This window comes from Xiphias gladius, chromosome 19, assembly GCF_016859285.1.
Source record: "Xiphias gladius isolate SHS-SW01 ecotype Sanya breed wild chromosome 19, ASM1685928v1, whole genome shotgun sequence".
Taxonomy (NCBI): Eukaryota; Metazoa; Chordata; class Actinopteri; order Istiophoriformes; family Xiphiidae; genus Xiphias; species Xiphias gladius.
Window position 1 is genome coordinate 28140152 of NC_053418.1, and position 25800 is coordinate 28165951.

The 25800-nt window shown below is 39.0% G+C and overlaps 1 protein-coding gene across 1 annotated transcript in view; it reads right to left on the bottom strand.

Annotated features, from left to right (window-relative positions):
* Nucleotides 1-1189: 1189 nt before the first annotated feature.
* Nucleotides 1190-25800, bottom strand: part of cacna1ba (calcium channel, voltage-dependent, N type, alpha 1B subunit, a) — a 162903-nt gene continuing 138292 nt past the window's right edge. Inside the window, exons 42-51 of the mRNA XM_040155330.1 lie at nucleotides 24522-24627; nucleotides 23589-23696; nucleotides 21435-21556; nucleotides 20642-20823; nucleotides 17341-17476; nucleotides 16813-16932; nucleotides 12376-12414; nucleotides 10740-10965; nucleotides 6618-6823; nucleotides 1190-2622 (exon numbers count right to left, since the gene is read on the bottom strand). Of these exons, the coding sequence (XP_040011264.1) occupies nucleotides 2068-2622; nucleotides 6618-6823; nucleotides 10740-10965; nucleotides 12376-12414; nucleotides 16813-16932; nucleotides 17341-17476; nucleotides 20642-20823; nucleotides 21435-21556; nucleotides 23589-23696; nucleotides 24522-24627 (1800 nt within the window). The 3' untranslated portion in view covers nucleotides 1190-2067. The remainder of the gene's footprint in view (nucleotides 2623-6617; nucleotides 6824-10739; nucleotides 10966-12375; nucleotides 12415-16812; nucleotides 16933-17340; nucleotides 17477-20641; nucleotides 20824-21434; nucleotides 21557-23588; nucleotides 23697-24521; nucleotides 24628-25800) is intronic.

The following is a 25800-nucleotide window of genomic DNA, read 5'->3' on the forward strand; positions in this document are numbered from 1 at the left end:
ACTTTGTCTTAAAACATCGCAAAGGAGTCTGTAAGAAACATTAGACCTGAAATGATGGCAAACCGGAAGCAGTTCACATAAAACGTACCTTTGTTTTTTTCATGTCATACAAAAAGTGACACAAAGAAAAGAGAACATCTACAAGGAAATTTTTATAGAAAACAAATCAATCAGTCAAGTACTTTTCACTACCATAGGTTGCTTCTCTCTTCAAGTTTGCAAGAAACATTTAACAGATTAGGCATAATTCTAGAATGGTAGAGTCCAAAACTAAAGAACATCACAGCTATTTGTACAGTGCCGTAATGTCTTTGAGGTTTTCCAACATTTTAATCTATCATTTCACTGAACAATTGACCTGCTTTTTGTCCTGTTTCCATGATGTGCAGTGCAATCACTTTCTGTTGAAACTGCCATAATGACTCTCAAACGCACTTCAAACTTTCAGCTACTTTGAGATTCAATAACTAACTTACAGCTTAAAAACCAAATGGTCTGTTATACAGTATGTTGTGCTGCTAGGCGTGATGATAACGTGGAAGAGGGTCAAATGTCTGTAAACCAGCTGATAAAGAGAGCACAACTCATCTTGAGTGTGGTGTTGTCTTTAGCCTTATTTACATTATTGTGAAAAAAATGCTTTTGCATGTGTATCTTCAATTATTGTGTATGTGGTGGACAGAGTAAAGCACTGTTGCACCTCAAGTCCAAAAATGCTGTTTGGTACTCTATGGTTATTCAACTACAGCAAGCAATATTCTCATTTTATCATGTAGGTCTTTGCAAATATAATTTCACCAGGTTAAAGGAACAGGTCGTGTTAGGTTTTAAAACTTGCAAATAGTTAGAATCTATACTATTTTTTTTTTATAGTTGCAATGAAAAAAATATGTACAGTACATATAATGTGAAAGGTGTGACAAACAGAGAATTATCACCAATCTGCAATTGCCCTCAGCTTAATGAGCATTTTAGATTCTTTCAGCTTATCGTTTTGGTTTGAAAGCCCACATCTTTACTGTTTTGATTCAGTGTCAGTGCTCTTATCAGCCTGATTTCCAGCAGCAGCAGACAGCTATTTTCAGTGTTAAAGCTCTAATAAACCCACTGTACACTACCTACTCAGCACCAAACAGCAAACAGAAAAAGTTCACAACTAGCCGGTGAACATAGTGGAGCATTTAGCAGCAAAAGAGCCAGATATTTTTCTCAGGAGTTGATGGAGACCAAACCAGTGCTAAAAGTAGAATCACTACTGCACTTACATTCTATGGTGATAAGAGACACAACTCCAAATGAATGCTAATGTTGCTCTGTGTCTGCTGGATGTGTAATTAGGCCGCCTTTTGGTAACTTCAACTTTATAAAGTGATACCATGTTAGTGTTGCGTGTACAGCTTGTTGTGCTGCTCCCAAATGGGAGAAAAAACAATTAATGCTGCTTTAAGTTTTTGCAAACTGCTATTTGCCAAAAAAGTTAGCTAAAAAGACTCCCCAAAGAATCCTGTATGTATTAGATCAGCATGTGCAGTGCCAGAGTGCTGAAATAAGTCAACCTGCAGCGTAACAGCGAAACAAAGCAGGCTTGCGTTAACTTGAGTTGTTTCCCTGGAACACAGACTGGAGTTATGAATGACACACAGCACATCAGGTGGTTTATCTACATCCTCCAAAGTCACGAGATAGTATAATTTTAATGTATAGTCTGTGTTTATGATGTAATGCTGTTTGAGGGTCGATATGGTGGTGTCAACAAAACACTGAAGTCAAAGCAAATCAAGGATAGCTACTGTAAGATATCTGATATTGGCAAAACGTCTACTCTTCTGTTTCATAATGCTATGTGCCCTTTGATAAAGATGAAAATTTCTTCTTCACATTCAAATATTACCCACTTCAAGTGTTCTCCCTGTTTATATGTTTTCCCTTAGATTAGCTCTCCAAATTAGGATTAAAATACAGCATTAAACACACATAGTGACAATGTAAACTAAAGCCTTCAAAGAAGATGATAAAACTCATCACAGTTCCTCAAAAATGCATTAAAAAGGTTGGTTTAAAGCCATGCTAGCACCATTCGTCCTCCTCTGCCTCCTGGTAATACCTGGGTGCCCTGACGCCAGAGCCTGGGCTGGTGTTGCCCCCGAAGCTGAAGTGATACCCATTGGGCATCCCAAGGTTCTGCTGCGGAACCGGAAGCAGGGCTCCCATCATGCGAGGCAGTGCGGTCCAAGATGAGCGTCCGGCACGGCGGCTGGGCGACAGTGACGCCACATCCTGGAAGACGTCCAGCTGGTCCCGGAGGCTGCTGTAGGGACTGCCCAGGGTATCGCCGTTGCCCCGGCCCAGGAAGGGCTCGGAGCTGATACGAGTGACAGGGCAGGGGAAGTGGCGGGAACTGCTGTGCCTGAGGGCGTTGTGCTCCGACAGGCCGCGGCTCAGCCGGCCAGGACTCAGAGAGGCCTGGCTGGACACAAAGTGCACGGGGGAGGAATTGGCAGTCTTGTAGGCCACCCCTGGCCGTGGGGTGAGGGGGGTCTGGGGGAGCTGCCGACGTCCGCGGCTTGGCGTGCTAGAACTGGAACTCAGTGCCACTGGGCTGCCTTTAACCCAACCACTGCCCTAGATGAAAATTGGACAAGCAATTTGAAACAAGACAACGATGAGCAAAATATGTAAGAGAGGAAAGGTAAAGGGAAGGAAACAGGGAAAGGGTCGCCAGAGGGAGTAAAGGAAAGGAGAGACACCAAAATGTGATATGGGATGACACAAAAGATAACAGAGAACAAATGAGGGGTAGAAAAAAGACATAGAAGACAGAATGAAAGAAGAAGCACTAATGGAAAGGTAACGACAGACAGACAAAATGGATGGACAATGATGAAAAGAGAAAGTGGGAAAAGAAGTGAAAGGCCATGAGAGGCTGCACTAAAGGCAGACAGAGGAGAATGTAGCAATAAGAGCATGCAAAGGAATTGCAGTAATACTTCAAATGTCTGCATTCAGTTTATCTATTTATTCCCGTTTTCCCCTAAACGGCCTCTCCTACATTCAACACACTGTCTGTACCATGCTGGTCTAAGGTTGCCCTATCAGTCATCTTAGTATTTAATGTGCAGATATATAGCAGTCTGACAATAAACTTGCATTCAGAAACACATCTGGTCAATGTGGCTCACCTCTGCTATGATACAGTTTAATTTAGAACAGATTTATCAGACAATTTACCCATTTATACGCAGACTGTTGATGGAGACCTCTAGTTTCATAGCGGTAAACTGTCAGGAAAGGTGGTGTGTGTTTGCTGTGGTCTTAATGGAATCTCCCATTTGTTATGCTTTACACTGCTGTGCTGGGTGTAATGATCATGATGTCGGCATGTTATGAATATTTCATTGTTTGGGTATATCTAGTTCATCACCATCTGTCACAGAAAACTGGCAGATAAATCTATTCACAGTTATCTGGAAAGTAACTGGACAGGACGCGCAAACGGGCAGTCCACACACCCACAAACAAATACACGCACCCATTTCACCATTTAGCAGTCCAACATAAGTTGTGTGTGTGCAGCAGCTGGCCAATTCACTCGGGAGAAGCATCATACGGCAACAAGGTAGACTCACCTCCGGTTCCTAGTGGAGAGCCTTTCACTGAGCTAACTTCTCTGGTAAAGGCAGTTGAAATATAAGTAGCAGAATTTTGTTAAATAAACTGAATGTTTCCAAATGTCCATGACAAAGTGATTGTTACAAGCCAGGCTGAATGGTCACTAGTTAATCCTGGTAGGCAACGCATTAACAACGTTGCCTGATGTCTGTAGGGAATACTACTGAACTTTGTGCAAACATTGCACCTCTGTGAGGCTGGCACCCCATATGATGAAGATATTCATAAAACTATTTCAATTCATTGTGTTTACAAACATGCACAAAAAATAAAAATTTGTGCTGGAACCATTTTTAAGAAGTTAAATATTAAAATTTTAAGCATAGGTCTATTATTCCAGCACCTCATTAACACCCTAATAACTCCAGAGTTGACGCATTCGTTTGTACATCGTTTGTGCACATTTGCACACAGTTTATTTATCTGATGTGTAATGCTCATAATTTGAGAATTATTGAAGCTAAAATGTTTGTTTTACTTCAACAAACGTGTAAATGAAAGAGTCAGCACTTTGAAGTAATTTGGTTAATGGGGTCCTGAGGTCTATGCTAAAAAATGTAATGTTTAATTTCTTAGAAATGGTTCAAACACAATTTCTCTTATTTTTTCTGCACAAAAAATGTGCACAAACAAATCAAAATGGTTTTAATGATATCCTTTCATTTCATTCTTCAATATTTATTACAACAGGTTTCTGGGCATCCAAGGTGAACATGAATAACCCTATCCATAACAATTCACGCTATTCCTCCAGCGATGCTCGTGGAAGCACCCACAATATCCTATGAGAAAATATCATGTTACAACATCATGCATGTTACTATATGATATATTGTTTAAAACCATTATAAAGTCACCAGGTTCAAATACGATACAGATGAAAGTAAGTATCAGAAGTTACTGTAGGAATATGTTAAGATATTATATTAGTGTTATTAAAGTATGTTAAACTAACTGGAGTTAGTAAGAACACCAAATATGTTTTAAGTCACTGCAAGAATATATTATAGGAATACTAATAAGATCCTGAAATTACCAACTAAGTGACCTACAGTAGTTGTACAAGTTTTTTAGAGGATAAGGTAGGTGTTATTTAGATTTTATTTTTTTTATGGGCGTATTTTTAATTAGCAACTTATAACTACAGGAGTTGCCAGGAAAGTCCTAGTCCATTTTACCACATGTTTTGACATGTGGTAAAAAGACATACATTAACCCTGTCCTGACTTGTTTATTCCTTCTGCTGCATTTTGATGTGATAAACAGCCATATAGATGATTTGCATGAAAATTACTGTTCTCTGGCTTGTCTCACAATTATGTCTTCGTTCTCATTGGCGTGAAAAAAAGATATCACTCAATTCATATCAGTTAAACTAATTGTTTTTATTCCTTAACAGCCTTATACCCATCAGCATGGCTTTTTCAGTCTCAAACCGGCTTCAGTCCAGAACTCTGAAAATCTACTAACTTTAAAACTATATCATACTGCTAGCGGTTCTCCATCCTCACAATGGAGCTCTTATTAATTCTTAGTTTTCAACAATTTATTTATTAAAATTTAAACAGTATTTGTTCACTAAAATGGAAAAATCTAAGTAAAATGGGCTCTGTCACATCTTGAAAAAAAAAAGGAAGTTATAATTAGATCTGAATAACACTTTTGAGACTTCTTTTAGTCAGTCAATCCGCCAGATGTTTTATGAAGTGACAGTATTTTAACAGTACGGTGACATTATTTGATACGTTTGTATAACTGATTGTTGTGTCTGAAACAGCCTGCTGTATCTACACCTCCAGCTTCTTTTATTCACTCTTTGGTAATATTTTTGTGAATGAAATTTGCCCATAAACAGACCACAACAGATAGCCTTATATGGCAATTTTAAGGATGTTAATCATGCTAATAATCAAATCTCTAGAACAAGCCCAAGTTTGCCCAGTTAAGAGTTTGTTGAATCTTTCTTGAAACTCACAAAAAACTACAGAAAAGAAAAGTCAAGAGTCATTTAGGACAAGAATACAAAAATGCTCTTGTTTGAGATCCACTGTGATAGTCCATCAGTTCCAACTGAAGATGTAATTCTTTAAAATAGTTCACAAATATATACCTTCATTTTTAAAAAGGTGGAGTAATTTCCTAAAACAGCTGGTCACTACAATTTTTATCAAAAGTTACTGAAACTTTAGGAAATAGTGCATTTGTTGGGGACTGCTTTCAGCTGTGGATGAATAAACATTTGGTGCTGCGATGTGTTTTGAATAGTTTTCGGACAACAATGGAGCTCTATGGCACAGAGGAATACTGATTACATTTTTCTTGCAGTTTTTGTTTTAGTGACATGATTTTACTCATTCAGCTCTATTCTATTCAGTTCACTTCATAAGGACAGATAAAGTATTCTGATTGATTCGAATAGTTAATTAATGACGGGTTTTGTACTAGTTGCTAAGTTTTATGCAAGATGAATTGAAAGTGGTTACATAAGCCATTAAAACAAAATACAAATGTTTAAGCTGATTCAGTGAGTGTTTCTCCACAAATTTGTGTCAGCAGCTGGAGGCAGATATTAGTTTGTCTGGAGGTGGAGGGATCTTTGGTGAACTGAAATGTTACAGATCAACTTATAAACTGTGATATAAACTGAGACAAACAGATAAACAGTGATGAGGTTTATCATACCAGATGTAAACTCATTATTTGTAATTAGCTATCAACACTGCCATGAAACTAGAGGCCTTAACCTCAACTGATTACATAGCATCATTTTAATCATGTTCCACACAGATCTAAATGGTCTACATTGTTGTCCATATTATTATGAGCAACAGCAATGGATTTCAGAGGTTCAGTGTCTCTTGGTCTAAATGGAGTTTTCTATCTTGATAAGAATGACTTTCTGAGACACAATAGATCTGGCCCTACTTTACACGCCTGTGCTCTCCCACCTGCTTGGTGCTGGTTTCCTGCCCCTCGCTTGGGGAGGCGGCACAGCTAGCAGTGGCAGATTTGGTGTGGCAGTGTTCCCGGCTGCAGAAGCGGTCACAGGAGTAGTAGCGCTGCTTATCCGCTGAGGAGTGGTGGTGTTTCCTCTCGTGGGAGCGTCCACGGTCGTGGGCTCGCTCTCTGGAGGCAGTTGTGTCAGATGCTGGCTCTGATGGTGCACCCGTGGAGAGGAAAATATTGCAGGGTGAAAGCGTATGTTTCTGTATTCTTTTATTAGAGCTCTGACTTTTATATCTTTTGATGACTTTAGTTCACTGCCGTTGAAGACAAATTTGAGTGCCAGTCTACTTGTCAAAGCATTTATTTCTGTTCAGTAAGAAATATGAATCTATAGCTATTATTTACAGCAGCCATTTTTTACAGCAGGAAAAGTACTGGTGTTACTGATAACATTAAATATGGCTCTGGTCTTACTGTTCTCCAGCAAGCCATGACTTTGTGACAGTGAGACAGCATCCACAATACCATGACTCTGAAACTGAAGCTGTTACATGGAATTCAGCCATCGTTCATTTTATTATTTACACCTGTGCTTTTCCTACTGTGACATGTCAAAATGTTTGCTGTGAAAAAGTGAAGAAAAAGTATTAACATTAGACATCAAGTCTGCAGATTTGAAGATATTTCAGTCTGGACCAACGTGTTGAACTGACTGGCCAACATTGTCATCCCAAGAGCCACACCACTAGCACGGCTTAAAAGGGAATATTGTGAGCCTCTATGTAACACTGTATATTTTTTAATAGCTTTATTTGATCTAGTTTCATTAGTTGCAGAGCACAGTTTTAGCATTTCATGTTTTTTTACAGTCTATTTCGGATGTTCATCTACCCTAAAGAGAACCAAATTCTAACCAAATACTCAGTGACTTAAATTCAAAAACATGGTCAAACGTAAAATGAGAGAATACCGGCAATCAGGATCTTCAGTCCAAAAATACTGCTCTTACGGTTAGCCTATAAAAATCACACTATTGGTCCGCACTAGCTCCATGAGCAGCTTTTTCCCCACCCCTCAACTGGGGGTGGGGCCCAGTTGAAACAGAAAACTACGCAGCAGCTTTCAGACAGACTGGGACACTTTGAAATGGTTTTTTCCCCCCGTGCTGACATTTTTCTTTTTACACAGCCTCGCCCTGCAGAATGGCTGCCTATTAATTAGATGGCTGTTCATATCTGTCAGACTCTTTTATCTAAGTAATAAAGAGCATGTGTATGGAGCTGCACCTCACAGCCAGAACCGGAGAGAACACTGCTGATCTCACAGCTGACACCCTGTGGGGTGGCCACTACTCATGCTTTAACACTGTGTTTGTCAAGAAGCGTTTGTCAACAAACACTTTTTCAAGCTCATTCATTTTTATAGATTACTTATTACATGTGATGACCTTTTGTTTACTGTTCTGACCTTTTTCTGGTTTCTTTTTGTAATTCCTGTCTTAATACATATTACCTTGCATTCATAACTCTTGCAATAACTTTTTTCTCTTTTGCAAAGTATTTTATAGCAGTTTTTGTAATTCATAGATAAAGATTTTTGGTCTAACTTTCATTGACGAAACGCACCACATATTAATTATGGTTTTGAAAAAAAACAGTGACCGTGTTATCAAAAGTTTAAACAAAAATGTAAATTGCACCAAACTGCATTGTGCATGGAAAGTCAAGGAGATGTATATAAAATGATTCATTTTACATACATTAAAATGAATTAGTGGAACATTTTGGGAAATACACTTATTAGCTTTCAGGCAGAGAATTAGATGTCAAGATTAATACCATTCTCATATCTATTCATTAAATGTAAGGCTAGAGCCAGCAGCTGTTGGATGCTGAGGGAGGGGAGGCACTGTTCACTCACTCCCCCCCAATCCCTGCTGGTCCAGGGATTTGAACCGGCAACATCTTGGTCCCGAGCCCGCTTCTCTAACCTCTAGCTGCCCCCCAAATAGGCGATGACATTCTGGCTCTGTCCAAAGCGAACAAAATCTGCCAACCAGCTCCTCTAAAACTCACTAATTAACATGTTACATGTCATTTACTTAATCTGTATAAAAACCATAGTGTAAACATGATAAATTACTGTTTGATTGAGGTGATGTACTAGGCGATTTCTAGCTGCTTAGCAGTTGCTAGGCAACCAGCAGAGACTGGTATGCGAGTATCATACTTATGGTATGATCATGGGGATATCAATCCAGAAAACAGTAAATCTCAGGTTAACCTCAGACTCAGGGATGTTGATCTTCAGGATTGACATGATGAGGACTACAATTACCCTCAGTGCAATAACTACAGGCTGTTTACGACCGATTTTATTTCAGAAATATATCTAGCCAAGAGGGGATATTTATGTTCCACGCCTGTCTACTTTATGTTTGACAGGAGATCTAGGTTTTAAATTAAATACTAAATAAAGTATATCAAACAGTTGATCGAACTTACTAAGTATGTTAAACAGTAATGACTACATTTAAGTCTTGGGTATTTACCAAAGTGTGATTGTTTTTTCATTTTTATAATTATTTTTTTATTTACTAATTATGATTTTTTAAATTGTATTTTATTTAATTGTAACTACTGTATATCATTATACCCTCCTCAAGGGGTCATTGAGGAATAAAGAAAAAGTCTAAAAGTCCAACCTTTTTTAAGGTCTTAAGCAGAGCAAGTGTCCTACTTTGAACTGGACATGATGACACAGTCCTTAGGGTATTTTGGTTGAAATATCCAAAAAATTTGACTTCAGGGGCCTGCTCCAGAGAGCAGGTTTAAACAAACTCTGAGCCTAACCCTGAGCTCTGAGTTGACTAATCCTGAGACTGGAAACTCAGAGATTTCGGTTCCACAACAGCTGATCAGAATTAGTTCAATCAACTCTGACTATGTTCACTCAAGCTGGCATTAAGCGTGCGTGTGGTGAACGAAAAAAAAAAAGCCACGATCAATGGAGCACTCATACTGTGGTATGGCAATGGGTAAATAAAGAGAAGAGCTTCCATTTCAATCCAGTGGAGCTAGAATTATTAATGTGTGACAATGCACATTTATCTTTAAAAAACACAGCGTCAGCAGTGAGAGAGCCTCTGATGGAGAAATGAGTCAATAAGGTAACACTACTGTATTCAGTATAGTCCCCCCATCCATTATTCAGCAGACTTGAATTTCCTTAATGGTTTATAATGTGCTGAAATCCTACTGTTTGTTAGATTAAATTTTAAAATATATCTATTCAGCTGTAAAATGGTGGGGACAAAGTGCTGATGGCAGCATAAGATGAAAATCTAGATCAAACAGATAAAACATAAATTTATAGATATATGATTGTAACATCCTAGTCTGACCCAGTAACAGCCTACTGATTTTGGTGTTTTGCATTTGAAAAAGTGTATAGGTTAAAACTAAGTGTAAATTTTCAGATGTTTATTTTACATTTTAAAATCTTGCTTGGCAGCATTTAATGTCTGTATTTTAACACGCAGTAAATTCTAATACAGTAACTGAAATGCTATTAAATCAAGTTAAGACTATATGCAGTCCATGTTTAAAAACTCACTTTTAAACTACATTTAGTCCAGTTTTCAAATGTTTGAAAGTCTTTTCAGCCACGCTACAAACATATTCACTCAGAAATATCACATAATCTCCAATATGATATGATGAGTATGATAGGAATGTCCCTTCAGTGCGACCAATCACACCATTAGAAATGATTACTCATTGACTTTTGCAAGTTAACTCACTCCCATATGCGCTTTGATATGGACTTTATGAATGAGGAAAAGAAGTGTTGTGTCAGACAGCTTCTTCAGGCTCAGCAGGAGGAGACAGAGAGAAACTCAGGGTTATTTTGAAGAAGAAAAGTTACTACCGTAACTGACTCAGAGTTAAAGTCATCTCAGTTTCAGAAAAGGGAACTCCAGAGTTCCCCTTATCTTAGGGTTAACAAACACGAGAGGTTTAAATACACCCGCTTTCTGAAACAGGGCCCTGGATAAAGAGTGTGTTTGTATACTGTGCTCTCTAGACTGTGCGTGTGTGAAGGTGCTTACTAACCAGCAGAGCCTGGAGGTTGTCCACTTAGAGGTGTATCCAAAGACCTCTGCCTCTTCTCTCTGTCTCTGTCTTTATCTCTGTCTCTGCGGTGGTGGCAACGGTGGTGGTGGTGATGGTGGTGGGGTCTGTCCTGGCTGGGTTTCTCCAGGGCGTAGTCACACAGGTTGACCTCCTGGGGTCGCTGTGGGGCCACAGTGGAGGCTGAGCGCTTCATAGGGCTGGCATCAGGGACAGACTGAGGGATGAGGGAGAGAGACAGAGAGCGTCACTGAGAATCATTTTTGACACAAGTAGTTGTAGTTTTCATATAGTCCCAGCTTCATACTATGACAACACCTGATTCTTACAAGTGCTCATCAAATCCACTATTTGTTTACTCACTTACTGTATGCACTTAGACACTGCAGTAGGCAGGGTCTAACCCTTTTCACTCATGCAGATGGCAAGTTTCCACATCACAAATACAAGACTTTTCTTAACTCTATCATGTGATTAAAGACAAAAAAGGCATTAGATGATGATTTGAACATGTCTTAGGTTTTAGAGTGTCGTGCCACATAGATATGTAAGGACTGCAGCAGTAGGAACATCTGGCCAGCCTGCACCTAGAGCTCTGACTTAACCACATTGTCATAGTCTATTGAAGAATAAGGGAACAGTTGTTCTATCCAAAGTAGGAGTTAATTCATTAAAGGTGAGCTAAGACAAACTCCCTTTATTTACAATAATTTGTTAGAAAAATGTCTTAACTTACTATTGTCTGATGAAATGACTGATACCTGACAAAGTTGGAATTTTTGGTAAATTTAATTGCATATTAACTAAGACTTTTTTATGTAATTGTATACAAGTACTGTAGCTGTTACCAAACTTTGAGGAAAAGGATGAAAGAATGCTCCATTAGGATATTTGGAGATTTTGGAGGTTTGCAGATGTATGTAAACATACATCATAAAACATTTCTCTTCTTATCTCCACCCATGTTTGACCTGGACCAGGGCAGTGGCTACCACTGTGCGACTCCAAGGTCATTTCCATTGTAACATTTCTGAGATTTTGGCGGGTCATTTTACGATTACATACAGTACATATAACACGTTTTTACACTTTACTACTATATTTTGAAATTTGATCTTTTGAAAAAAAAAAAAAAACTATATGATTTAAAGTAAAAGGAACCTAGAATGATGACAGAAGAAGGAAATACACTGTCATCAAAAATACAGTATAGACTTATTAAATCCTAGGCAAATAGCTGAAAGATACTCTGTATACACTGTAATGACACATGCTGGTAAGAACATGTGCAGTGACAAAATGTCTTCTCTGATGTTACCACTGGAGGATGTCAAAGTTGGATGGTTTCAAATGCTACACAGAGGGGCTTTAAGGTATGGTGCCATACACAAATCAGGCTCATGGTCCAAATCAATACTGCATTAGTTGTATGCTGATGTTAACCCATGTGAGTCCATGTGATCACCTGACATTACCATCTTGCATTACAGAGACAATGCATTTGGATTTGATCTTACTATACTGGCCCTGTGGATTTAAGAGTTCACCCTGCTGGACCAGTTAAATACGCACAATGTCAAAACACAAACAAGTATATACCATAAGTTGTGTGACAGCGTGTACGTACAGCTAGATGAATCCCTGGAGAGTAGCGTGAGTGGCCCCGCTGTTTTGCAGGAGAGGAATAGAAAGAAAGAGCAGTAGAGAAAGAGATGAGGAATATTACGCAAGATCAGCAGCAGCTACATATTGTGGTGATAAAAGTGATCTTTTATCAAATCTTTACTGAAAGCCATCTTGTGTACAATACCTATGTAATTAAAGCTCTTTTGTTAGAGAAATAATTCAATCCTGTTGGAAATTGATGCTCTATCGGTATTTAGGACAGAGGGGGTAGGGGCGAGCATTGCTGTCCGCCATAATGTCTTTTTTGATACCACCACTGGTAGGTGCCAAAGTCAGACATTTTCAGATCCTACACACAGTGGCTTTAAGTGTCAGCAGCGCTTTCGTTATTTAAAAATATTTTCTCCTGTATTTAAACTTTAGTAAAAGTAAAAGTAAACAACTATTAGCAGCACAATGTATTTCAACTACTGCATCAATAGTAAATGTACTGTGAATGGACTATGATTATTAGCCCATTTCAGAGGGTTACATTACTGATAAGTAAACAAGTAAGTGAGCAGAATATTCATGTTGAAGTTGTTGAAGTGGGTTACTCAAACTCAAAAAAATGCATCATGTTTTCTGATTTCTTGTCCAAAACTTTAGGAAATTTATAGAATCATGTAATGTTCTGTGATGTTTGTTTCATCAGCTGATTCTGGTTCTGCCCAGTACTCACTCCCTCTGCTTCTTACAGCACATCCTGGACGCTGCCTCTGTGACTCTCTCAGATATCTCTGAGACAAGAGCATACCCTACAAATTAAAATGGGATTCTGCAGATACTGTATTAAAAGGTGATGAAACTGCAAAATCAGTATTTAATATCCAATATCACCTGGGTTAAAGGAACTGAGTGTGGGCTTTGCTTTCTGTGCGACTTCATTGTGAGCAGACGGGCCAGACTGACTTGAGTTACTGGGGTTTCCCATGTCACCACAGCACAGAGAGGAGTCTTAAAGAGGAGAACAGGTTTTAACAGATGTCATCTCCTGATCCTGGCAAAGCTGAGCTCAAATTAAGCAAAAGAAAAGCTATAGCAAGAGTGACAGATAAACTACTGCAAATGAGGACTGGAGGCCCTAGAGATCAGATTGCACAGTACAGTTCCCATCATACTCCAGCAGAAGCAGGCAATTTCCAAAAGGCCAACATTAATTAAATTGGCTAAAGGATTTCCTGCCCTCTGTTCCAAATGGTGAGAAAAAAAGGCAGCAAGTCAACAATGCAACCTCCCACACCTGTTCTTTACATCCTTTCATTATTACTCTAGAGTCTAACTTCTACAGTAACCCATTTACCGTCTTCCTTTCCCATGTATAATTGGCCCAAAGCCATTTGGAGCCACTACCATCTTTTCAGCTGGCAGAAAGAGACAAACAATACTAGACAAATAGCTGCTGGCCTGCCAGGATCTAATCAGATTATTGTAGACCTCTCCTCTGCAGTGAAAGTAGGATCAACAACAGCTCTTCCAAATGGGCTGTGAAAGGAATGCACTTCAAATGCATGAATCGATCAATATCAACATCATTCAGGAAATGAGGGGCTTATTATATTTCTTAGGATCTAGAATATTATATATATTCATTTAGAGTTTTTCAGCCTTAATTGTATGAATAGTAAGTCGAAGCTCCTCCAGGCTTTTTCAGTAGAAATGTTCTATGTAATGGTTCACTACACTATTTCAACAAAGCATTGACTGAGTATTGTTTTGGGTTATTTTCAGTAATGTAAGCACAGCAAACATTTTCCTTCACTCGCTGTGACTGCTGAGCTATGTTAAGGAATGTTTAAAAGTGCTCTTGCTAAAGAAAGTAAGTTCCAAACACTGTGGTATTATGAGTTGAAAGAGAGCTGTAGATGTGGTGCAGTGTGGTTAAAAATAAATAAATAAATAAATATTAATAGTTAAAATTAATTGACAACCTTTTCCCAAGACAAAACAAGACATAAAACTGGAAAAAAGTAACCTTTAGAAACAAAATTATGAAGAAATTTATTACAATTACTGTCAACAAATAAAACTAAAAAAAAGAACTAATTACTGTTTTAATGCAGTCTTATTAAACCACCAGCATGTATCTGTGGAATCATACATTTTACAATGTCTTCACAAAGTACTCAGACCCCTACACTTTTTACACAATTTATTGTGTTGTAGATTTAATTGTAAATTAATCAAATTCAGTAATTCAGTAATTTGGTAGCAATTACAGCTTCGAGTCTTCCTGGCAAATCCTTTCAAGTTCCTTCAGACCAAATGGGAAGCGTATGTGAACTGCCATCTTCAGGTCTCTCCACAGATGTTCTATGGGGTTTAAGTCTGGGCTTTGGCTGAGCCACTAAAGGACAGTCAGAGACTTGTCCCCAAGCCACTCTTGTGTTGTCTTGGTTGTATGCTTCAGGTCAATGTCGTGCTGAAAGTGAAATGTCACCCCAGTTTCAGGTCGCATGCACTCTGGAGCAGGTTTCTTTAAGAACCTGTCTGTATTTGGTTGCATTCATCTTTCCCTCAATTCTGACCAGTCTCCCTGTCCCTGCCACTGAGAAGCACCCCCACAGCATAATGCTGCCACCACCATGCTTCACCATAGGGATGCTATTAGCCAGGTGAGGAGCAGTGCCTGGTGTTCGCCAGACAATTTTTGTCTCATCAGACCAGAGAATCTTTAATCTCTTGCTCTCAGGGTCCTTTAAACATTGTTTGGCAAACTCCAAGTGGGCTGTCATATGCCTTTTACTCAAAGTGGCTTCTGTCTAGCCACTCTACAGTGACAGCCTAATTGATGGAGTGCTGCTGAGATGGTCAACCTTCAGGCAGGTTCTCCCATCTCTGCACAGGACCACTGAAGCTCTGTAAGAGTGACCGTGGCGTTTTTAGTACCCTCCCTCTCTAAGGCCCTTCCTGCCAGGTTACTCTATTTGACTGGACAGCCAACTGTAGAAAGAGTCCTGGTGGTTCCACACTTCTTCTATTTCACAATTATTGAGGCCACTGTGCTCCTGGGAACATTCAAACCTTTACTAATGGTTTTATACCCTTGCTCTGTCTCCTGAGGGTCTACACAAAGTTCCTTGGACTTCATGGCTTGGTTTTTGTTCTGACATGCAGTGTGAATTGTGGGACTTTATATACACAGGTGTGTGCATTTCTAAACTATCTCCAATCAATTAAATTTGCTACAGGTTGCAAACAGGATGCACCTGACACAATTTGTGTCACAGCAAAGGGTCTGAATACTTTCATAAATAAGAGATTTCAATTTTTTATTTTTGATGCATTTGTAAAAAAAATTGTCATTGTGGGTTATTGAGTGTAGACTGATGGGCAAAATGGAAAATGTATCCATTTACAATTAAATCTACAAGACAGTAGTGTAAAAAAAAAAGTGAAGGCGTCTGAATACATTCTGAAGCTACTATATGCTCCTGATTAGTAAAACAGAATCCTCTGCTGCCCTGATCATCTCTTTGATTTAGCTGCTTAAATTGTTGCAGTATTAATCAGTATCTCACATTTCAGTAATATAACATCTCTGCCAGTTCAGTGTCTACACAGAAGGTGTTTCAGCTACGTTTTTCAGTCGTCCGTCTCACAGATGTCTGATGGTACGCTTGTATCCTAAACAATACAATTGTCTACAAAGGCAGCTCATATTTTACTCACACTATACTACGATAAATTATACATGAAGCTTATTTTCTTCTGTTTTAAATCTGTAACTATAGTGATTGTGTGTTGGGCTCTGAGCACTGCCAAAACATGGGTGTAAAGGGACAAACATGGGGAAAAGGGCAAACATTTTTTCAATTGGCTATATGTGGTGTTTACAGGCCATCAGTAGGAATGATTGCAGGATTTATGTAGGCTGTTATCCATTTAAATCTTATTGTAGTTATTTGCTAAAGGAATATTATCACAGTAATGGTATCTGCCAGCTTAAGTTGCCTATCTCAAGCTAAACCCAGATATTGAACAGTATTTAAGTGAAGAAGTGACTGAATCCAGCTTCTGCTCTGCAGTGGAGAAAGCAGGTAGCCGTGACTAAGAACAGGAGTGACTGAGTGGTTCTGTTCAAGCGGCCAGATTTGGGGAATGACAGGTAGATTTACTGAGTAGAGTCAATCTGTGGCATTGGGCGCTGTGTATGTGAACCATTACATTCTGCTATGAAGAGGTACAGTATTTTCTCTGCTAAACTCCCAACAAACTACAAAAACATGACATCAAAATTTAAAATGCATGACAATGAAAACAAATAGTTTTAGATGCTGACTGAAACTAATATACTAAAATGACTGAAATGTGCCTAAAAATAATGTGCAAATTTGTGACTAAAGCTAAAAATCAGGTTTGGAAATGAAACACAGGTGTGGTGCAGATGAGTTGTTACCTGAAGCTCAGCACTGAGTCGAGGCATAGAAGCAGCTCTGCCCTGGTTTTCTAGACCTGTGCCGGGGACTGGGATTGTACTACTGGCACTGGTCTCCATCTTCCTCATCTCCACTGACTCCTGGACACACACACAAATACAAGACCTTTAGCATCATTGGTGTGTGGGGGTGGGGTGGCCTAAGTGTTACTTTTCCTCTTTACCTCTCCTATTCTGCAGCAGACGTTAAACAACTTGAACCAAATGTTGACACTTAGAGCTGCATGAAGCATTGCAGGACCAGCTCTTTGAAAAGACTCCCAGACCAATGTTATTGCTACATTCACACAAACTTTGCACACTGAAAACTCCTACACTAATACATAGGTATGCTGGACTTAATATAATGGCTCACATTGTAAATTTAGTATAATGTACATTTCCACAGGACTAAATGCATCAGTACAAAAACAAATTCATGTCACACTCAACAGGAGCACATCAGAACACCTGTACATTTTCACATACACACCATGTTTTGAACAGTACCTGAATGATGGCAGCGTCTGGTGTGTCCTCAGACGGGCCCCTGGACATGCTTCTTTTAGTCTTAGCTCGCGGCATTTCCCTGGGTTTCTCCATCACCCAGGAAGATGATTCCTTGATGGTGTGATCATGACCTGGCCTGTGTGTTATAGCAGTCGTAGCTTTTTGTAATAAGACAGTGTAAATCTTATCGGTAACAGGTTTACATTTTCATTCTGCAGAGTCCTAAATCGAACTTCATTTGATAACTTGATAACATCTGATATTTTTCATTCCTAGTCACTTAGTACTTATGGTCTCTATTCATACAGTGTGTAAACACAGTTTAGTGGTTTGAGTGAAACCTTAAATTACTATACAATAGTTGTATAAGTTATACAGCTACACACTGTTCTGTAAGTATTATTTCAAATGAAACAATAAATTAAACCAAAAAAAAACTTTTCTGTTTTAATAACCTCTTCTAGCATGGTAGGGATCTCATGACACCATGTTACACTTTGTTATATTGTTCAATATCTGTATAATCTGCCCATATCTGTGGAGATTTTCAGTCAATCATGTCACAGGATATCAAAGTCAAATGGTCTTTTGGTAAATTTTTTGATGATGTTTCACCTCATGTGAAAAGCTTTGTTATTTCTGACTGACAGATGGGGACATTTTGCTGGCCTCTATACAGATATAAGATCAGGATGGGAAATTACCACTGGCGGCTAATTAAGAGTAGATCTACTTTGCTACTGTTAAGGCAGACTTATGCTACTTCTCCAACATCCAGATTGATTTGTAGTTCAGAGTGGAATTTACCTTTTTGGATTGTTGTTACACCAGCCCAACACTAAAGTGTTTGACAGTGCGTACTCCTAAAGTAATAATGCTACATTGACTTTGTACAGTGGTCTCTAAGGACAGAGCATATAAAAAAGAGAAAGTGCGAAATTAAGGGAAACATACTCCAAACCCTGAGATGCAGCAAATATGAAATCATATGCAACACAGAACTGCTACACCAGATACATAGGGATGCTCTCTGGGATGCTAGCAGGAGTAATGGGCTTGGTTTGGATAAGCTGAAACAGATATGTACCTTATCTAACCCTATATTAAATTTAGATTTCTTTTTCAGGAGCGAAAGTAACCAGTTAGATTTATTAAATTTTTCTAAATAATGTCTGGTAATTTGCTCTGACATGTGAGGACCTGCCTGCAAGGTGAGACTGGCAAGGGAGGCAGCCAGTCGATGAGTGACGCCGTCCAGGGGAGAACAGTCTATCTCTGCAAGCCCTTTGGTAATTTACCGCTGGCTGTTGTCTATAGCTTTTTAAAATATGTCACAATTCATTTTGGAAGATAACATTTTTCTCAGAGTTGAAATATAATTTTGTGGATGCCAGTCTGTCTGAAGGTAAAGCTGAATTCATAATATATACATGTTTTATTGGACAGTTTACGAGCAGTGCTGCCTCCTTTGGACTTTGGGTTTTTAGATGTACAGATACATCAGTATGTTTCAATAAAAATAAATATTTATAAACAAAATTGAACACTATATCAAATTTCGGGGCTTTATTTTTATATATACATTACACACTGGATAACAGGCGTACTGTAGCACGTTTCCTTTAATGATCGTGCTTTCACTCTTGTATGCATTTTGGTATTTGGAGAGTTTTTGTATTTGGAGCATGTTTCCCTTAATGTTTGTGCTTTCTCTCTTGTATGTGCTTTGTCATAAAGGGTCATCTTAACTTTTTGCCAGAGAGCAACGATCATGGTGAGAAAGGTACTGGTAGATCACAGAATATAGATCTGTTACCGTTACTGGAGAAGAGAATTTTACTGAGCCTTTATTCATCACACACTGCCATCACTGAATGCATGTTTGTCAAAATACAAGCAGTGCAGTCACTGTTGTGGTTTCAATGTAGTAGCCCTGACATGTTACAGTTTTAAGGAGTTACACATTAGTTGACCTCTATGTAGCTAAGGAGTCTAAGCACAGCTGAGTAGAGAAGCATAAATTTGCTTCTGGTAGCCAATCATAATTTTAAAAACATCTAATTCTGCCCTGGTGAGGTAAATTTAACCTTAATTTTCTGTCTCCGTTCTTTCCATTTGACCATGTTCTTAAACTTGACCTATATTCCTGGTACACCAGGTAAAGGCAGTTGCAGATGCAATGTAGATACAGTGTACCTTGTCTTTATTGTCAGTCCTGACAAATGTGAACTTAGGTTTTAGTTTTTATGTTGTAAATCTATGTTATATTCGTTGTAATTATGTGGTAAATTACATCATACTGTTTGGTCTTGATGTGATAAACATGACCTTGGCTTTTTGTCTTGGTGTGGTAAACCAAGTCTTAGTCTGAGTCTCAGGACCAGATTTCCTGTAGCTTTTGCACCAGTTTTTTCAGGCGCAGATGTGACGCATTCTACCCCAAACACAGGTACTGTATTTATCAAATTGACACAGAAGGCAGGAGTCACAGCTTGCTGTCATTTGTGTGAGTGTTGGAAGGGTGCATCTCTCTCCTTCTTGCGTATGCATTTAAGGATCATGTAAATAATCGGAGGAGATATATTAACAGATGGTGATTATGTATTCTACTGGATTTACTGAGGTCATTCAATTTGCAGCAGTCAGTTCTCCACCTCCAGAGACCACTGAAGACCACTAAACAATGCAGATGGGGTTTAAATGAACCTCAAGGAAGGCTGTAGCAGCTAAAAGAAATATGTGACTACATATACGACTACGCTTTTCCTTCTTTTAAGATGTTTAAGTGAGCGTTTTGCTGCATTTTACTACATACTGTACATGCTAAAGATCATTATGTTACATTTCAATGAGTAATATTTGAGTAACTGTCTAACAGTTCAACTGGAGATGAATCATGGCCATGGTAAATATTTTGTGATCAAGATTACTATGTTCTTTTCTGAGTTTGGTTCTTTCATAGAAACCCCACCGCTGAACTACGCTTATGAGCGCTCCTTCACTCACAGTCTGGCAGTCAGTCCAGCAGCTGACTGCATGTGCTGTCTTAGTAAATCTGTCTGAATAAACGCAGCCTACAGCCCCAAAGTAAAACTTTCTCTCAGTCTTTATGTTTATATGGTAAATCAGAACTTATTTTTTAGCCTGGATGTAGTAATCTGAACCTAAAACTACAGTAACTGTTTTTTAAGTGTTTCTGTGACGCTGCACTTGGTTTTTACTCTGGATGTAGTAGACCCAACTGTAGTTTTTAGTTTTGATGTGGAAAATTAAGTTTTAGTTCCTGAAGCATTGAACTTACAGCGTGCCTCCATTGTTGAGGGAGTTGGAGCTGGGTCTGGTCTGTGGCTGGGACTTGGCATGGGATTTGGGCTGGGACTGAAGCATGCTGGGAGGCTCCACACTGTTTAACATCATAGGCAGGTCTTTCTCCTGCATGTGAGTCAGAGGCAGCAATGGCTTAAACAGAGCCCCGACCTTGCACTGTGGAGGAGAGATGGATGGCAACATGCTGAAGACATTCAGAGGCAGCAGGCAGAATATTGTTGGACCCAGATCTGACAACAGGGGCTCAGTGTCACCCAGATATTGAGACTGGAGCCAGAATATTCATTTCTCGCAGTCATGCTTGTATTTAGTACATCTGTGTACATCTGTGTGACTGTTGATGTATGCTGAAACAAACATACACCTGTACAGTAGATGTGCAAGGTTGAAAATGACCACTAACCAGCAGCCAAATGCAGATTCATCTTTGGCTGTGGCTTGGAAGTGTGCCTTTACTACTAACTATTTTGATAGATAACCAATCAGTGAGTGCTTTTATACTGAAAACATTGAATTGGGAAAGCGGTTAATTGATTTTGTAATCCACCATTGAATGGCAAGTGGATACAAAAGCATCTTCTTTGCATGTGTGTATGCATGCAGGCATACAGTCAAAGTGTGTATTAGTGTGTGCAAAAACAATGTAAGTGGGCGCATGCATAGAGGTCTGCACTACTGCATCCAGTGTGGGTGTGCTTCATTGCATGACTGTGCGTGTGTATGTGTGTGTATACAGTTTGCAGGCATGTTTGGTGTGGATGTTGTACCTGGGAGCCTGATTCATTCTGTTGCTGTTGCTGTTGCAGCTGCAGCCTCCTCGCTCGATTCTGCTTGTAGTAGTCGAAGATCATCAGGGCTGCATAAACCTTCCCTACTGTCAGTTCATTGGCTGAGGAGGCAAGGAGAGAATAAACAATGTAAGGAAGGTGGATAGCACAGGGATAAAGGAGGGGAAGGAGAGGAAATTCTCTATTGGCCTGCTTGTCTCCCTAATGGTTTAGTTTTACAAAAAGAAACTTCTTAATGAAAGTGATTTGAGTAATTCACAGCAGGTAAAAATTAAAATAGATATTAAGGTAAAAAAACAAGCATTGTGACAGAACTGACTAGAAATGCCTTTGTGTAGTTAGGTGGTGAACACTTCTTACCAAAACGTGGCAGCCAAAGCAAAGCTCACAACTGCACAGTAAGTTTTGTCTTTTGCATGTACTCAATGGATGGACACATACAAAGGTACCCACATACTAACATGTACAGTGTGCAATCACCTGGGCCTGTATTAAGCAAACTACTTAAAGTAGAAACCCTTTACTTTCATTAAAACTCAAAATCATAAGGATAAAACTACTTATTAAATGTTTTGAAAACTTAAAAATGATATTCAATTGAAGAGAGCCCCAGAGGTCTCTGAAGTTGGTTCAGAGTAGATCCTAGATGACTACAGCACAGAAACAAAGGTAGAACATGCACTTTCTGACATGTTTGAGAAAGACTGGGCAAAATATCATTGGTCATTATGGATTTTATTACATTATCTGAAGCAATATGTATAGTATAATTCAGATTATGGTAGTTTTAGCTACATTTGTTGGATGTTACACAGCTTTTTTTTTAGCAGGGTGCAAATAACAGGAATAAAGATGACATTTAATTTTGTTTGCAGTCACTTTCCATGCATCTTCATTGTCTGAATTATCAACATGGTACTAAACAATTATTATTTATCCGATTCTCCTCATCTAAAACCAGCAGAATTTAGTTTTCTTACTCTTTCCATTTTATTCAACTTATTTCCAGGTGTTAGGGAGTACTATTACATATGTGAAAGAACTTGTATAAAGCTTTTTGTGTCTACAGCTGTGTGAAGTCTCATAAATGTCCTCAGGTGATTTCACTTGAGTCAGTGTCAGTTGTGGCTGAAGACTACAAGTTTGAAAAATAAAAAAATCTGGCGGTGTGGAGTTAGAAAGGAGTGGATTTACCAGATCTTTGTAGCCTGCTCCCCATCTCTGTTTAAGGCTTGGAGCTCAAGGCTACATTAGCCGCTACTAGCATAAGACACCTGAATCGCCAACCAAACTGTCAGCGGTCATGTTGTGATGTGGATAATGTAGGCGCCAGGTTTTAACAAGGTAGAAGAATGCATGGAATAAAAGACGAAATCTCTGGTTCTGCTGCATCGATTTTGATCATGTCCATTGTGAGTCTGACAATGCTTTTGGAGTGTAATGGTAAATCAGCAGAGGTCTCTTTTAAGTGTGATTCTTAGAGTTTTGATAAATACGGGCCCTGGGCTTACATACATAGACAGACACACACAGACACACACACTACATACACATACTATATCTTTAAGCCTCAATCGGAAATCTGTCACTCATACAGTAGGTTTCTGAAACAAATTGGGTCTTGTAAGCCTAAAGTTTTGGTTTTGGGAAAAGCTGATTTTGGAGCTGATTTGTCTTAGAATATGGAAAGTAAACCCCAGGAACATGATTATTTTTTTTGTGGAAGACCACTGAAAAAAATGCTGAATGAGAGATTGCATCGGCTTCGGCTCTATTGTTGTCTCGGCATCTCTGTGTTGGCTTTACTCATTTGATACAATAATAACCCTGAGACATCCAAGCTGATTACTTAATAATGTACTATCTTTTATGAATGTGAGAAAAAAAGATTAGGTATGGTGTGACAATTTATACTTGAACTTTCACATTAAGAAGGTTTTTTTTAATTTGTTAGTTAGTGCTCAGTAAAGCAAAGACATTATATGTAGAGAAGATAATGTCCCCTCAGGTTTAATTTACAGTATTTGTCATTCTACATTATAAAAAATTTCTTTTCAGGAGATTGAGATATTTAGTTGACTGTGTAACATAGCTCGACCAGAAAGATCAAAATGTAGATGGTCAAATGCTTACGTTTATGTGGCGTCACCAACAGGTCCATGGTCTTTTGTGAGAGGTTGGGCCACACTGTGGACAACTCCTTCTTTAACTCAGCGTCAGATAATCGCTGGGCTACCATACCTAGAAATCCATAGAGAGAGAGACAGAATTTTAACCTCCTTCATTCAAACAGGTAGTTCCAAGGAGTTTAATCTAGATCTAGGACACAAAGCTAGAAATGTTGTACAGGAGCGTTCCTGAGACGAGGCACATAGAGAAATCCTCATTAAATATGCAGATAGAGGCAGTGAAGCCAGGAGAGAGAATCCAACAGACATGCCCAGCACAGCACAAGCCGTGTAATGTGCCCAAATGGAAACTACATTTGCTCATTTCCATCTCTGACAACAAAAAATAGCAGCTGGCTCTTGAACACATCTGTCACATCTATCTGGTTGGGACTGGCTGGCTGCTAAAGGTGGCATTTCACATAACACTACAGTGAGATGAATTTTGGAGTTTGAAGACATTTTAAGACATTTGTCATCTGTCATTTGCTTCTACTTTATCAGTTATTTGGGAGTATTTGAGGTGCATTGCAAAAAACTGGCTTTATTTGGTAAAGTAGTTAAAATGGTGACCCACTAAATATTCAACCAGTATCATATGCACATCATATTTATTTAAGTCAGTTTATTGGACAATAGAAGTAGAAGGAAATTAAACTTTTCACTGTAGTACACAATAGTAAAGCATCTGAGCCATTTTCCATTGGTTTGAAATGCGAAGAGAACACGTTACCCCAATTTTAGTATCCCTTTATTGGCTCCCCATTGCTTCAAGCATTCAGCTCACCTACAATTACTTCAATTTTTGAGATGGGAAACCAGAGAGAAGCCTTTACATTAGTCTATTCTAGTCCTTTATATTGTCTTCTATTGTAATCATGTGTTGTGTTTCTCTGACCTGAGGCAAGTTTGATCTCCAGGGCAGTGCGAATCAGGGCCATCAGAGTGGAGGTGAAGTGGACGGTGTTGTCATCAGCGATGGGCATGTTCATTTTGACGAGACGCTGAGAAGAGGAGATGAGTGATGATGGATAGATATTAGATCACGAAGTAATAACAAACAGCCCAATCAGAAGATACAATCCACCCAGAGAAATCAATCTGTGTGCTGCTGTGATCAAATGCCCTCCATGGATTCATTCTCTTAACATAAAGGTGCTTTGCTCAATTTTGTTTAATGTTTTAAGTTTGGCCATATCGATAAAATGTTACTGTGACTAAGTTCAGCCCACAAAAAGCCTTCTCTACAAGTACGTACAGAGGAGACAAACTAGACATTCACATTCACTGCTGTTCGCTACAGTATGCACTACGCTGCAAGTCAAAGTGCACTGGTGCAAGACTGACATTGACCGAAAAAAAGGTGAGAGAAGGCATGTAACGCATAACCATGAAGGTGCCTCGGCAGTCGCAGGAGCTCGACTCTGTGGTTGCCATCCTAACAATCATCAACTTGGAGTTGAGGAAGTTGAGTATGCTCTACACATATAATGGCAGCTAGCAATAAAATGTGTCCATTCCACCAAGCTTGGGTGGCCTTAGCAGGAAGACTTGGTTCATATAAGACTAATGGCACCTCTAGATGCATACAGAATGATATGGGATTGTTGCTGAAAGAGTTGAGCTCCCCTTAACACAAAAAGCATTCATATATATGAGCTCTCAGTGGCAGTGCAGATAGTAAGAAAGACCAGAGCCAGAATGAGACGGGGATGAGTTGAGGGGCAAACACACACACACACACACACACACACACACACACACACACACACACACACACACACACACACACACACACACACACACACACACACACACACACACACACACACACACACACACACACACACTCAAATACATAGATGTACAACCATGTTAATTTTCATATGGTCACACATTCACCCAAACATACATACACAACCACAAGCTGCATAGCCAATTAGAGAGACAGCAATACTGGCAGCTAGAAATTTCAAAAATACAAATAGTTTTCTAAAAATTCAGGGTGAACGATAACATAAATTTTACTTAATATACTTAATTTCATTATTTGTAAACATTTTTACAGCCTAATTGAAAAATTGTGGATATGCAACATTCTTTCAACATGGACTCAATACAACCTCAACCTGGTATCACATAATGACATCTGATCATCTGGCCCTGAAAGACTAAGT